At 43.4% G+C, this 15,845-nt stretch overlaps 1 protein-coding gene across 1 annotated transcript in view; it reads right to left on the reverse strand.

Annotated features, from left to right (window-relative positions):
• Window positions 1-273: 273 nt before the first annotated feature.
• FAM160A1 (family with sequence similarity 160 member A1) overlaps window positions 274-15,845 on the reverse strand; it is a 290,079-nt gene continuing 274,507 nt past the window's right edge. The window contains exon 13 of the mRNA XM_036762250.1: window positions 274-624. Coding sequence (XP_036618145.1) covers window positions 371-624 — 254 coding nt within the window. The 3' untranslated portion in view covers window positions 274-370. The remainder of the gene's footprint in view (window positions 625-15,845) is intronic.

The following is a 15,845-nucleotide window of genomic DNA, read 5'->3' on the forward strand; positions in this document are numbered from 1 at the left end:
AGGGTAGCCCCAAACAAATGTCTGTCCAAGCGGAGCCCAGGTGCATACTCAGCTGAAAGAAAGGCCCAAGGGAGGGGAGAGAACAGGATGACAAACAAAAAACTGGGGTGGGGGGAGGAAATTGAGCAATGAGAAGCCCTCTTGCAAACTATCCCCTTATGAGACTTAAGTTCTATACAGCATAAGATCATAAGGCCCAGTGGTGAGAGAGAATATATAAAGAGATTATTCCCCTCCCAGATCAAGTATTGTCAGGAAATATCAAAGTAGACATTTTTATAAGCAGCTTTGTATTTAAAAATCGCTCAAAACACTAAAACCCTTTCTTAAAACTGCACAAACTTAGTTTTTTGCTTGCTTTTTTTAAGGGCTAACAATAAGATTCCTCAAAATCACCCAGGATCTTGTAGCATAGAATCGAATGCTCCTGGGCCAAGGCTGCCAGTTCTTTCAGAAATTCCGGGAAGAGGGCAGCAGCCAACATGGTGTTCCTCACAGGCAGAGGGATGCTAGGAAGGGTCCCTGCTGTCTTCCCTCTGTTGGGTAGGAAAGGCTGAAGCATCCTCGAGGGACTGTCCAAGATGCTCCTTCCAGCCGCTGTTGAGTAGGCGTCCTGATGGTGATCTGAAGTCAGAAAAGCAAGAACAATTGCTGTCAACAACTGGTGTCATAGGGTCTCAAATACCACTTGACTTCTTGGTTCCCTTACTTGAATGGAGTTGTCATTGAGTGGGGATATGTTACCATAGATGTAGGGCAGGAAGAGAGATTTTGGCAGGGGTTCTTAACCTCCAGACCCAGGGGGCCTATAATCTTGGATGGGAAAAAAATTAAATCTATATTTCAGTCTATTTGGTTTTTTTTTGTATTTCAACATAATTGGTTTTCTATGTATCTAAGTTTATGCATCTAAAAACATTATTCTGAGAAAGGATCCATAGATTTCAGCAAATTGCCAAAGGGACCTATGGCACAAAAATGATTAAACGTCCCTGCTTTAACTAGATATATACCAGCATCTCTCTCCACATACCAAGATAAACTCCAAGACATAAAAGGTGACAAAGTAGAAGAGTGAGGAAGAAAGTACCTGTCAGATATGAATAGGAGAAGAGTTCCTGACCAAACGAGATAGAGAAGATCACAGAAGGTAAAACAGGCAATTTTGATTACATAAATTAAAAGGGTTTTCACAAACAGAACCAAAGCAGCTAAAATTAGAAGAGAAGCAGGCACATGGGGAAAAAGTCTTTGCAGCAAGTTTCCTAATAATGAACTTATCTCTAAGATATATAGGGAAGTGATTCAAATGTATAAGAAAAAGAGCCATTCCCCCACTGATAAATGGTCAAAGAATATGAACAGGCAGTACTTAGAGGAAGAAATCCAAACTATCGATGGCCATATAAATATACTCTAAATAACTGACAATTAGAGAAATGATAATTAAACACCTTTGAAGTCCTGCCTGACACCCATGAAACTGGTGAAGTTGCTCAAAAAGGAAAATGACAGAAGCTGAACGGGCACTGGGAAAACAGGCACATTAATGATCTGTTAGTGGGACTATAAAGTGATCAAACATTTTGGAACTATGCCCCCAAAGCAATTTAAACTAAGCCTGCTTCTTTGACCCAATGATACTGCTACTGGCTCTGTGCCTCAAAGATGTCAAAGAAAGAGGAAACAGATCCGTCAATACAAAAACTACTCATGGGAGCTCTTTTCAGAGCATCAAAGGGGACGCTCATCAACTGGGGAGTGGCTGAATAAGTTCTGGCATGTGAATGTGACTATATGCTACTGCATTGTAAGAAATTATTTCAGAGAAGCCCAAGAAGACTTGTTAAGAACTGATACAGAGCAAAGAGATCAGAACCAGGATGGCAGTATATGCAAAGGCAAATACTGTAAAGACAAATAACTTTGAAAGACTTAGGAACTCTGCTCAAGATAATGATCAGCCGTGAATCCAGAGAACATGCTACCCATTCTCCTCACAGAGAGGTGACGAATGCAAGAATACAGATTGAGAATTTTTTTTTTATATAGCCAACATAGGAATTTGTTTTATTTGACTATATATGTTCGTAATAGGAGTTTTATTTTTCTTGATTTCTCATTTAAGGTGGGAAAGGTAGGAAAGAAAGAATGTAGATCTGAAAATAAAATAAAATTTAATAAAAAAAAACAAAAAGTTTTTAAATTAAAAAAAACGCATAGAGTTAAAGTAATTTGCCTAAAGTCACTTTTTAAAATGTAATGAGGGACAGGATATGACTCCAAATCCTGCCCCTTTTCCTTTTTATCACAGTATTTCTGAGTTCAGCCTGGAGACAGGAAGATAAAAGTTCACTCCTCTACTGCAGTCCTGACCCCCTTCTCTAGTATTGGACATACATACCTAACATGCAATGGGCCAGATAGGGGAGTAGGCAAGCTTCCTCACTGCCACTTCCAGATCTTCCCCCTACCACCTTCATTCAGCAACCTCTGCTCCTTTAAAGTTTACTGCATCCAGGTGAATCATCTCATCCACATCCCTGTGGCTGCTATCTACCAACCCCCAGACATCCTCCCTCATTTCTCCAGGAGGTCAGGACCTGGCTCACAGTCTTCCCCTTTCCCCAAGCCCTTTCCTCATACTTGAGAACTTCAATTCGCAAGCTGATTTGCCTTGTCTTCCACCCCCCCAGCTCTGTCCAGAGTCTTTTTGCTCTCTATGAACCCATGGGTTTAATTATCACTCCAAAACAGATATCTTGCAAGTCTTTATAACCAGTCCTAATCTCTCTCCTGAATCCCAATTCCAGATCTCTAGCTGCAACACCTGGAGAGTTCTATCAGCAACTCAAACTCAACATGCCCCAAACCAAACCATCACCTTCCCCCTAAACATCCCCTTCCCCTAAACTTCCTCATGTCTATTGCTGATACTATCATGTTCTCAATCACACAGTTTCAAAACCTCAATCATGCTGTCCAAGCCTGACATGCCATCTCCAGACTTGGTGCATTTGACACGGGGTATTCCCCTATGCTTATGCTGCACCCCCTTTTCTCATAGTGGCCATTCAGAATTCTCCTATTCTTTCAAAGATCAGTTTGGGCACCCCTTCCTCTAGGGTCAGCGCAGAAGGATGGCCTCTTCTCCTGACTCCAGGCATTTTTCCAAATCCATCAACTCCAGGCGGTTTCAGTGGCTGCTCTCTATGCCTGGAATGCCCTCCCCTTCTCATCTCTGGCACCTGGCTTCCTCAACTAAAATCCCAATTCTAACGCATCTTGGCACTAGACTCCGATGACTCTGGAGGAGAGAGTGAGGCTGTGAGGAGCGAGTGATTGTGCGGCCCTGCCTCACTTCATCCGATTCACTCATGAGTCAAGACATCACCCTTTGATGTCATCGGTCCTCTTCGAGAATGAAGAACAGTCAACAACAACAAACGGTCCCAGTACCTTCTTTGTGTCCGTTATTCCCTGGTTACACTCTATGTGGCCAGTCTGCACACAGTTGCTTGCAGGTTGTCTCCCTTTTTGTACTGTGAACTCCTCAAGGGCAGGACTATCCTGCCTTTCTTTGTATCCCCAGCACTTAACATAACACTGGGCACACAGTAGTTGCTTAATAAATGCTTACTGACTGATCGGTTTCACTTTTGTTGCTGTTGAGTCATTTTTCAGTTCTGTCCAATTCTTTGCGACCTCTTTCAGGTTTTTCTTGGCAAAGATACTGGAGTGGTTTGTCATTTCTTTCTCCAACTCATTTTACAGATGAGAAAACAGAGGCAAACTGGTTAGGGGACTTGCCCAGGGTCACAAAACCATTAAGTGTCTGAGGTTAGATTTGAACTCAGGTTTCCCTGACTCCAGGCCCAGCACTCTAACCACTAGCCACCTGGCTGCCCAGCCACACTTTTACTAGCTCTGTAATACAGGGCGAATCACTTCATCTCTCCGCCTTGGTTTCTCAAATTGTAAGATGGAAATAGCAGCACTGACCTTCCCGGGTTGTTCTGAGGAATAAATGAGATATTTGTAAAGCCCTTTGCAAACCTTAAAGCACTATATACATAATAGCTACTATTATGTGTTCCCGTCTCTTCCCTCAAATAATCACAGCCCTAGGTCAGGCCTCATAAGCTCTTCTCTTACTCTCTGCTGGCACCTAGGTAGGCCAAGTCTCCTTCCTTCCTACGGCTGCAGTTTTCTCACCTGGTAAAGTGAATGGGTTGAACCAGGTACAGGGGTGGGGAGCCTGTGGCCTCAAGGCCACATGTGGCCCTCCAGGTCCTCAAGTGAGGCCCTGAATGTGGCCCTCTAGGGCCTCCAGTGCAGCCCTTTGACTGAATGAGGCCCTAGGGTTCTCAAGTAAGGCCTTCTGACTGAATGTGTCCCTCTGGGGCCTCCAGTGTGGACCTTTGACTGAATGTGGCCCTCTAGGGCCTCCAGTGCAGCCCTTTGATTGAATGAGGCCCTCTGGGTCCTCAAGTAAGGCCTTCTGACTGAATGTGTCCCTCTAGGGCCTCCAGTGTGGACCTTTGACTGAATTCGGCCCTCTAGGACCTCAAGTGCAGCCCTTTGACTGAATGAGGCCCTAGGGTCCTCAAGTAAGGCCTTCTGACTGAATGTGGCCCTCTAGGGCCTCCAGTGTGGACCTTTGACCGAATGTGGCCCTCTGGGGCTTCAAGTGTGGCCAAACGGTTTGGATTCCATCAAAGGGCCACACTTGAGGACCCAGAAGGCCACATGTGACCTCGAGGCCCCAAGTTCCCCACCCCTGAACTAAGACAATCAGTCAATTAAAAAGCATTTAGCCAGTGCTTATCATTTGCTACCATGAGCCATAGGAATATGGAGGAAAAAACGAGATGCTCTCCTGCAAGGTGCTTACATTCTATAGGGGGAGATGCCATGTATACATGTAGACATGTACAAATTAAATACCAGGGTATCAGAGGAGGGAAGCACCAACAGCTGGGTGGATCAGGAAGGGTCTCACGGAGGATGAAGAGTTTGAGCTGAGCTTTGAAAGAAATTAGGATCTCTAAGAGACATCTGGGAAGAGGGGATATACCATAGGAATGGGGGGATAGTATATATATATATATAGCTATCTATACATATATATACATATATATACATGTGCGTGTTAGTATATTTACTACATAGTAACTATATGTAGCATATATCATATACAGGGAGTATTTGTAGCATATATATGGTATACATATCCATATCCACATATATGTAATATGTGTGGTATATACATTGTGCGTGTGTATATTTGTGTGTATATTTACACATATATACATGCATATATGTAGTGTATGTGTACTATAAATAGCGTGTATACTATAAATAGCGTATATACTATAAATATCATGTATAGATCTAAAATAATGTATATAATATAAATCATGCACCTACTGTGAACACAATATAGTATATAAATATAAAATAACGTATATAATATAAATATCATATATACTATAGTGTATGTGCTATAAACATAAAATAATATATTATTTTTATGTATTATGGATAAATAATATAAATAATATATACTATAAATAGTGTATGTACTATACATATAATATATAGATATAAAATGATGTATAAATATAAAATAATGTAATATAAATAGTATATGCTATAGTGTGTATGTTATAAATATAACATATAAATATAAAATAATGCATATAATATAAATAGCATATATACACACATACAAATACATGTAGTATATACACACACATGTAGTGTGTCTACATGTATACTCTACAGTGTGTTATCTGTACCATGTGGTGTATATATGTACACATACATATATGTAGTATATAGTATGCATATATACATGTTAAGTGTATATATAGCATGTATGCACTATAAACACATATAGTATATATGCCTATATACTGTATCATATAAACAGACACACACATATGTAGTGTGTATGTGTGTGTATACATACATACATAGAGATAGAGAGAGAGAGAGAGAAGACATGTACTATACATGTGTACACACACTGTATTAGTAATTAAGGTGGGACTTTTTTTTTTTTTACTATTTTCTCTTTTAGAATGCTAAAGTAATCAAGTGCCTTTGATTAAGTCTTATTAGGTGCAAAGCCCCAGGCCCACACCCTCTTGTTGATAAAAGAAAGGTATATAAACTCAGAGGTTAGCATTTTGTTTGGGGCTCTCACTCACTGGAAGAGTGTAAAAAACCCAGACATTAGCACTTCTCTAGTAACTTATGTATTGCTTGGGCAGACAGCTAGAAGCCTGTCTGCTGATTAGTGTTTATTTGCTCTGTTTATATAATGTACATATGTAATTTCTGTTTGTATTTGCTCTGAAGCTCAAGGTGCTGACTTTTCCTCCTGAACTAAGTGAATGATATATGTATGTTTGATTAAAGTAAGATTGTTAACCCCTTAAAGTTGCTTTCCTTAGAAAAGCAGATCAAAGAACCTGTGCTGGAAGCCCTCCTGTGTGCTGGTGTTATTGGTCTTACACCCCCACAGCCACTGCAAGTAACATCGTTGTTACACATGCATGCACACACGTGCACGCGCACACACACACACTAGGGCACAGCAGCTGGATAGTCTTCACAAGGGCATGGAGATAAGGGATGAAATACAGTGTGTGAAGAACAGCGAGGCAGCTCGTTTGCTTTGTGTGAAAGGGGAAGATGTGGTGAGTGTGCCAGGGCAGGACTTCAGCACCAAACAGAGCAGTCTGCATCCGGTCCTAGAAGCAACAGTTTGCCACTGGAGTCCATCGAGCAGGGAGCTGATACAGCCTGCGCTGTGATCCTGTGCTTCAGGAAATCATTTTGGCATCTTAACAACAATAAAAAGTCGCATCTGTGTAACACCTACTGTGTGCCAGGCACTGTGTGAGGGGCTTTACAAACAGTTTCTCATTCGATCCACACAACAACTCTGGGGGAGAAGTGCTATTAGCATCCCCATTTTACAGGTGAGGAAAGTGAGTCAAAGACTCGCCTAATGTCACCCAGCTAGCAGGTGTCTGAGGCTGGATTTGAACTCGGGTCTTCCTGACCTCAAGACCTATCCAGTGCACCACCTCACCGCCATCTTAATGGAAAATGGAGGGCAATGGGGAGAGACTCAAGACAGGAGCCCCCTGAGGAGGGGAAGGTGATATTACACCTGGGAGAGACAGGAAGGCTGCAGGGACAAGATCATCTCTAAGGTCCCTCCCAGGTCTGATATTTTACAATTCCACCACAGCTTTCTCAGGCCCTGATACCACTCTCTCCACAGCTTCCAACCCCCTCACAACACTGCATGGAAGGAGCGTATTCACAATAGGGCTGGAAAGTTCGGATCTCATTTTCCACCTACCCGAGTTCAAATCCAGCCTCAGATACTTCCTAGCTGTGTGACCCTGGGCAAGTCACTCATCCTTTGTTTGCCTCAGTTTCCTCAACTGTAAAATGGAGATGATAACTTACCTCACAGGGTTGTTGCAAGAATCTCAGGAGACATTTGTAAAGTGCTTAGCACAGTGACTGGCACTTAGTAGGTATTATATAAATCCTTATTGCCTTCCCTTCCTGACCTCAAGGAGCTACTCCGCCAGCCTGTACAGCCTTGGAGTGTAGGCACAATACAAGAAGGGGGGAGTTATGGCTAGTCAGCAGGTTGTCTGAGGAAGATCTGGGGGTGTCAGTGGACTACAACTCAACACAAATCGACAGTATGAGATGGCAGCTAAGAAAGCTAAAGCAATCTTCAGCAGCACTTGAAAGAAGAAAAGCGTTCAGGAATAAAGAAATGATTGGCCCCCTGCACTCTGCCCTGGGTAGAACACACCTTAGCATCGTATCTGATTCTGGACACCATATTTTAGAAGGGATGTTGATAAGACAAAGAGTATCTGGGAAGACATCGAGGATGGTGAAGAGCCTAGAGTCTGTGACACGTGAGCACTGGCTGAAAGAACTCAGCTTGACTGGTTGAGAGAAAAGAACGTTGGGATATTAGAGCAGCCTCCAAGAATCTGAAGGATTCTCCCTTGGGAGAGAGCCTTGGCTTATTCAGTTTGTCCCTAGGGGCAGAATGAGGAGCAAGGAGCAGAACCCAAGTGGCAGATTTAGACTTGGCAACGATTCCTAATGCTTAGCACAACGCATGAGAGGAGTGGGCCATCTTGGGAGGTAACAGGTTCCTTCTCATTGTAGGCTTTGAAGCAAAATCTACTGGACCATTCTTTAGGGATGCTGGGGAGGGATTTGTGTTCAGCCCCAGACTGGAGGCGCCAGCTAACCCACAGAAAGGACTTGGCTCCCTTCCAGCTCTATGGTCCTGTCCTTCCCTGGCTGGGCCAAGAAGAGAAGGAGGGAAGGTTACAGACAACAAGCCCCAGTGCATCTGCTTCCCATGACCCTCCCTTCCCTGAGGCAGGAGTGGAACAGAACTAACTGTTCAGTCCAATTCCAGGCTTTCTAAAGGAGACTCTTCTTGGCTCCCCTCCTACCTCCTATGGGGAGCTGGGTGTGTGTTTTTTTTTGCTAGAGGCAAAAGGGAAGGGTGTAGAAGGTGTGTAGAGCTTGTGAAAATATTAATATGGCAGGTGCATGTACACAGAGGTGTCATCATGGACAGCAGCACATAAAAATAGATGACATTTCAAATAATATTTTTAAATTTCTAAATTGTTTTATATGTGTTATGGAAAGAACGCTGGCCTAGGAGTCAGAAAAATGGGGTTCATGGGATGTTCAGACTTTGGCCCCAACTACTTATATGACCAAAGACAATCTCCTTTTCCCCACTGGGCCTCAGATGCCACATAGGTTAAATCCCAATTGGTTCTGTGAAGTTTGGATTCAGCCAAATGGCCAGACTTGAGGGCCACATGTGGCCGTGGATTCCCCACCTAGTCAAAGAGGCCTGAGTCAGGTGGAAAGAGCACTATATTGAGTATCAGAGGGTTTGGGGGTCAATTAAAATAGCTAGTATTTATATAGCATTTTAGAGTTTGCAAAGTACTTTACATAGAGTATTTCATTTGAAATTCTTCAACGAATATTTCTTCATCTATAAAAGAGGGACAGGATTAAATGCCCCTCCCAGCTCCGATGGGCCTTTTCCCCCTATATGAGGATCAGACTCACCTTTTGGGATCTCTTTTCCTCTTATAACCAAGTTTAGTGATTTTTTTTTAATGTAAGGCAGAGAAGGGTATGGGCAAGAATAGGTTGGAAGACATGTATAACCTATATATGCTTACAGTCTCAGGGAGAGGGAAGGGGGGAATTTGGAGCTCAAAATTTTTTTAAAAGAATGTTAAAAATGGTTTTTACATATAATTGGGGGGGGTTGTTATTTTTTTTTTAAAAAGAATAGGTTGGAAGAGATTATGTGATTTTCCTGGATCCGTAATCCATTAAGGATGGGCCTGACTTGTAACCAGTGGTAGGATTCATACCTAATTTTACGTTGGGCTCCTGAATGGGGGAGGAGGAACCTGCACCTGCCAACTCTGCAGCAGGGGCAGTGCAGTGGTTGTTAATTCATTTGAATCCCACCACTGCTTGTAACCTTGTGTCCACAGGGAGTGAAGTGTGCTTGAGACAGAGACTGGCTAATCTAGTATGGCAGACCAGTCTGCTACTGTTTTTTAAGGGAAGCCATTGTAGACAACTGGGTACCACAGTGGAGAGAGCACTGGGCCTGGAGTCAGGGAGACCTAAGTGCAATCCTGCCTTGTGACCCTGGACAAGTCACTTAACCTCTTAGTTCCCTCAATGGTAAAATGGGGATAATATCAGCTCTTACCACCCAGGGTTGTTGTGAGACTTAAATGAGATAATACTCGTAAAGCACTTAGCTCAGTGCCAGGCACACAGTAGGTCTGACAAAAATGTTTATTCTCTTCCCCTCCCCTTATTATTGGAAATTTTCACTAATGATAACGATTGACAGACAGCACTTTAAGGTGGATCGTCATTAAGATGGAAAATCTTTAGATTTTTCACAACCACCCTGTGAGACAGACACATGATTTATTTGGAACTACATATCTGAGGTGAGGACTCGAACGTGGGTCTTCCCAACTCCATAGCACCCTACGCCCCTCATTACATCAGAGATAAGACCTCCCTTTTGAGTGTTGAACGCTGGACAGTTTCTAACTTTCCAACAAATGCATCCCACCACTCTCTGGGCAGATCTGTGGGTCCCCCCCCCCTTTACAAGGCTGGGCTCAGGGGCTTTTCACTGTGAAAAGGGGTGGTTCTAAACGAGAAGTTCAAGGAACTGGAACTCTTGTTGGTATATATCAAAGCCCCTTACAATTAAGGAGTGGGGTAACTGGTAGAAGCCAGGGTCCCCACCCCGCTCCCCACTCTTATTTTTCCCCATGAGTAAGACTCCCCTAAACAAGCTCCAAAAATCTTTCTGGCATTCTGCTTGAAAGCCCTCCCTTGTCATTTTTAGACACAGTGAAACATTTCAGGAAAAGTAGCTCTTGGCACAGTGACATTTATTTATACCCCACCTTCCTGCCTGCCGGGCTTTTCCTGAGCATCTGTGGGGCCCTTTATGAGGGGTGTGACTCAGAAACCTGCAGCCAGAACTGCTCCATCACTCCACCCAGGCACCGTCCCCACCCCCTTCTTTGGCAGCCCTGGCTTAAAAAAAAAAAATGAGCTTTCTCACTAATCTTTCAAGCTCAAGTCTGGATAACTGCAGCCTGAGAACCTAAGTGGGTTTCCAGGGCCAGATGTCACATTATCATTCTCCTTTCGAAAACTGTTCATATCCTTTGGCCACTTATCTCTTGGGGAACAGCGCTTGGTCATATATCATTGTGTCCTTTCCCTACATATCTTGGACATTAGACTTTTATCAAAGGTAAAAGAATCATAGATCTGGAGCTAGAAAGGACTTTTGTTGTCGCTGCTGTTGAGTTGTTTCAGTTGTGTCTGACTCTTTGTGGACCCATTCAGGGTTTTCTTGGCAAAGATACTGGAGTGGTTTGCCATTTCCTTCTCCAGCTCATTTTACAGATGAGGAAACTGAGGCAAACATAGTTAAGTGACTTACCCAGGGTCACGCAGCTAGTAAGTGTCTGAGATCAGATTTGAACTCAGGAAGATTCCTGATTCCAGGCCCACTGTGCCACCTAGTTGCCCATGGAAGGGACTTTGGAGACCATCTATTCCAAACCCTTCACTTTACAGATGAAGAAACGGAGTCCTAGAGAAGTTCAAGTTATTTTTCCAAAATCACAAAGATTTGAACCCAGGTCGTCTGGGTCAAAATCTACCACTCTCTCCAGTGTACTACGCTTCTTCTCAAAGATTTTTTTCCCCTACTGAATTTACATCCTAGCTGTGCTGATTTTGTTTTTGCAAAAACTTTGTAGTCAAAAATGTTCATTTTCATTTATGATTTCTTATTTGGTCAAGGATTCTCTAAGCCATCCTCTAATTTTTAAAAGGCCATAATATCTTAAAAACCATTAGTTTCTAAGATTATTTCACTTAGATCACTTCATTTCCCTGCCCAAATACTTCCAAAAACATTTAATGAAAACTCCCAGAACTTACTTAATATGGGAGTTTGTTCACCCCTTCTGCTATTTTCATAATTATTCTGAAATAAAAGTATACAGTGCTATGGAAATATCATTAGATTTAGAGATAGGGGACCCAGCTGTGCTACTGGAAATACATGTGAGCTTGGGCAAGTAACTTCACTTGTCTGGGCCTCCCAAGTTTAGTCATTTGTAAACTTGAGAAATCGACCTATATTATCTCCATGGTCCCTCCCATCTCTAAATCTGCCACCCTCCAAGCTGTAATAAGGGGATTGCATTAGATGATGTCTAAGATCTGTCTTGTTTAAGCTCAGGACTCAGTGAAGCTGTGATAGCTCAGGCAGGTATTACTGGCCAATCCCTTCCTCCTACCCGCCACCATCTTGTTTTTGTTTTGTTTTTTTAATCCAGCTAAGCAAACTAAAATACGAGTTACCTACAGAGTTATGACTAAACACACGACTAGGCATTACTTATTATCCCATGGAATATTCAGCCAACTAGAGTTGTTGGTGATAGAATTTTAGCATTGGAACTTTGGGAGTTCCTAATCCAACTCCTTCATTTAACAGCTGGGAAAACTGAGCCCCAGAGAGAAGTCACAGGGATAGCAAAGGGATGAGAGCATGGAGAAGGGGCACAGGTGCTGCGAAACTTCCCCTCTCTCTCTCCCTTACAAATGAGGATCCTGAGTGACCAAGCCTTGCCAGAGTTCTCCTGCCCCAGGGAATGGTTACACTGCCTATTCGTGCACTGTGCTTGGATAGATGAGCCACAGGACAGTTATTTCATTGGAGAGATGAAGTTCCTCCCGACTGTGGAGTGGGGATGGGGTGCAGCGGGGATGGGGTGCAGCAAGGCCAGCCTCCTTCAAGGCTCAGCTCGTGCGGCGCCTCTCTCCTATGGGAAGCTTTTCCTGAATGACTTTGTTCAAAGCAACGCAGGATTATTGATCTAAAGGGAGAAGGAACCTCAGAGAGCAACTGGTCTGACCACCTCATATTACAGATGAAGAAACTGAGGACCCAAAAGGCTAAGTGTCTTGCTTAAGATGATAATGGCTTTGAACCCAGATCATTTGACTCCAGATTCAGGGTTCTTTAATACTTGTCCTCTCCTCCTAAAATAATTTCATATCTCCTCCTCTGTTTCTATGTTTTATCCCCTCAGGAGAACGTAAGCTCCTTGAGGGCAAGATCTGTATTTCATTTTGTCCTTGTATTCTCAGGGCTTAGCACAGATATACTTAACAAATGCTTAACACAATGGATTGGTTTTGTTGTTGTATTGTTTCAATCCTGTCCGACTCTTTGTGACCCCATTTGGCACTTTCTTGGCAAAGACACTGGAGTAGTTTGCCGTTTCCTTCTACAGGTCATTTTATAAATAAGGAACTGAGGCAAACAGGGTTAAGTAACTTGCCCAGGGTCACCCAGCTAGTAAGTGTCCAAGGCTGGATTTAAACTCACATCCTCCTCATTTCAGGGCTGGTGTTCTATCCACAGTGCCACCTAGCAGTCCGACTAGCATTAGATTTGGGTTTGATCTGGAGCACTGACCCATGCTAGAAGGATGATGCTGATTTCATCTCTCTTGGCCTCTGCAAACTGAGCTATGGTGCCCTTCGCTGTGCCCTAGCAGAAGCAAGCAAAAAAAGGCATCGCTTATGCCTATGACACAGAGCTTCAGCCATGTGGGAGAGGTGAGCACATACCTCAGCACCAACTACAACAGTACATTTATTCATGGTCTGGGATTAGAATGCAGGGATGTCTTCATTCCTGGTCTGGGTCCAAATTAGCTCTTTGCGTCACCCTGGAGAAGTGGTTTCACTCCTTTGACCTCCCCTCAGAGAGTGGTCCCACTTAACCACTGAGTGTACTGAGATATTGCAGAGGACAGCATGGCCACACCATCTAGGAACTTGGATTCCTCCCTAAGTGAACAAAATACCTTCCATTTTCCTGTGGGTGACACAGACTAGCTTTCCAGTACTTGTGTATCTCTGCTTAGCCCTGTTTCATGAACTGTGATGAGCTCAGTAAATAATAATAAAGAGAGATTTAGGCAATGAAAGGAAAACATTTTCAATGGTTAAAAAGCGTAGCAAAAAGATGCAGAAGGTACCGTAAATCCAAGTAGCATTGGCAGTGTAGCCAGGGTTCCTCTGACCAAAAAATTGCTAAAAAATGAAAAATGAGACTGCTTTTTTTAAGCAGCCAAGATAATTAAGAACTTGGAAATATTGATTTATATAGAGTGATGGGGGAAAATAATAGGCACAGCTTGTCTAGGTGGGGACAAAAGAGGGCATAAATAATGACCACAAATGATTGAGGGCTGGAATTACTCGGGAAGGAGTGGATTGGGTCAGAGAAATTGAGGACATTCTAATAGAGATGCAAAAGAAAAAAATGCCTTGACTGGAAATGCAGCATTTGGGTGTGTTAGACCTTCTGCTGACATCCCTACTGGAGCAGAGTTTCTCGGGCTAAATATTGGGATCCCCTGAAGGATCTCTCTTTCTGGAGACTTATGATTTTATGCTATGCAGAATACGATATATCGTAACTTATTAACCAGTAGGATCACAGGAGCTAGATGGAACCTTCAAGATGACAAAGTGAAGTCTTATCTGTTAGCTTTCTAAGTTAAGCTAATACTTGTCTATGCTGGGTCAGAATTCCCAGGCTGGGAGAGAAGAAGGAACACATGAGGTCTAGTCACGTTCCTTTAGCCTAGTATTGAAAACTGTGAGAGAGACCTTACCCCTAACCCTTGTCCTCAATTTCACACCTCCTCCAAAACGGACTGGTTTATTTGTTGAGACTAAGGGCTAGTGAGGTTTGGGATCTCCCCAAGTCAAATGCATCATTAATATCACACATTTACTCAGAAGACCAGTGATTGCCATGACTATCCGATACAGGCATTGGAAGAAAAGAGCAGTCACTGTTACACCAATGATGGATTGAAGCAGCAGGATTAACATCCACCATAGCATTGCCCCTTCATTGCCACCCCTTGAGGACCAATGCTTCCCTTTCCCTCAGTTCTCACAGTCGGCTACCAAGTCCTGGTCAATTCTACTCCCACTATGTCTCTCATGTTCATATTGTTACTGATACCATCCCAGGACAGGCTCATGTTAGCACCTGGATTGTAGCACAGCCTTCTCAAAGGGCTTCCAGCCTTCACCTTCTCCCTGCTCCATCCCATCCTTTGTATCCATAGCACTGCCAGACTTGACCTTCCCTGTGTATGGATCTCCTCAAACATCTTCAGTGCTCCCTATCACTCACTGAGTAAACATCGTGCGTCTTTGGCACTCAAAGGCCTCCAAAATCCGATGCCTCCTGGCTTGCCTGGCCTTCCAGATTGAATCCTACGCTCCAGTCAAACGGTCTGGCATCCAAACATTCTGTGCTTTCTTGCTTCTGTGTCTTGGATCTCACTGCTCCCTATGGCTAAAGTATTCTAAGCCTCGCCCCTTTCCATCTACCTAATTCTTAGCTATCTTTTAATGCCTAACTAAACGTCATCTCCTCAGGAAGCCTTCCCTGATGCTCCTTGTCACCAACAGCTTCTTCCTCTGGCTTTCTTATAGTTTTGATAAATAACACAGAAAGCTACAAACCAAAGCACCCTTTGAATCTGCTTCTTTTCCTCTCCATCCCCCCAGACCCCCGTTCCCCACCAGACTATAAGCTCTATGGAGGAAGAAATCATGCCTTATCTAGACTAAATTTTCCCCAGCGCTTAACAGGGTGCCCTCTATAAACACTAAACACTTAATAAATGCTTGTTGCGTTGAACTGGTCTCATTGCTTCCTTTCCAATTGTTTAAAAAAAAAAAAGTGGCCCCAGCAAGAGTTTAAGGACAAGCATAAATTACACTTTGCTAGTCCGACCTCATGTATTTCACCTCCTAGCACCTTAAAGCACATTTATTTTTGGCTGGCAACACCCCCCCAAAAAAACACCACACACACAATAAAGAGAGTTCACATTCCCCTTTGTGTCAGGCTAGTCGACAACAAATGGGTCAGCACACACACATAATCTCTCCTCATGGCCCACACGCTTGGCTTTATTTACCGTCAGCCTGACGGCAAGTCGTACATCAGCTTCCTTTGTGCGCCACTCTGAGTAAGCAAAATAAATGCCCCAATGGGGCCTTCTCAGGGTGGGCACAGGCTGCGGCGCTGTCATGGCAGGTCCGCACCAGAGACATAAAACAAAGACCGGCCCTCCTCCTTC

Source organism: Trichosurus vulpecula, chromosome 6 (assembly GCF_011100635.1).
Source record: "Trichosurus vulpecula isolate mTriVul1 chromosome 6, mTriVul1.pri, whole genome shotgun sequence".
NCBI lineage: Eukaryota > Metazoa > Chordata > Mammalia > Diprotodontia > Phalangeridae > Trichosurus > Trichosurus vulpecula.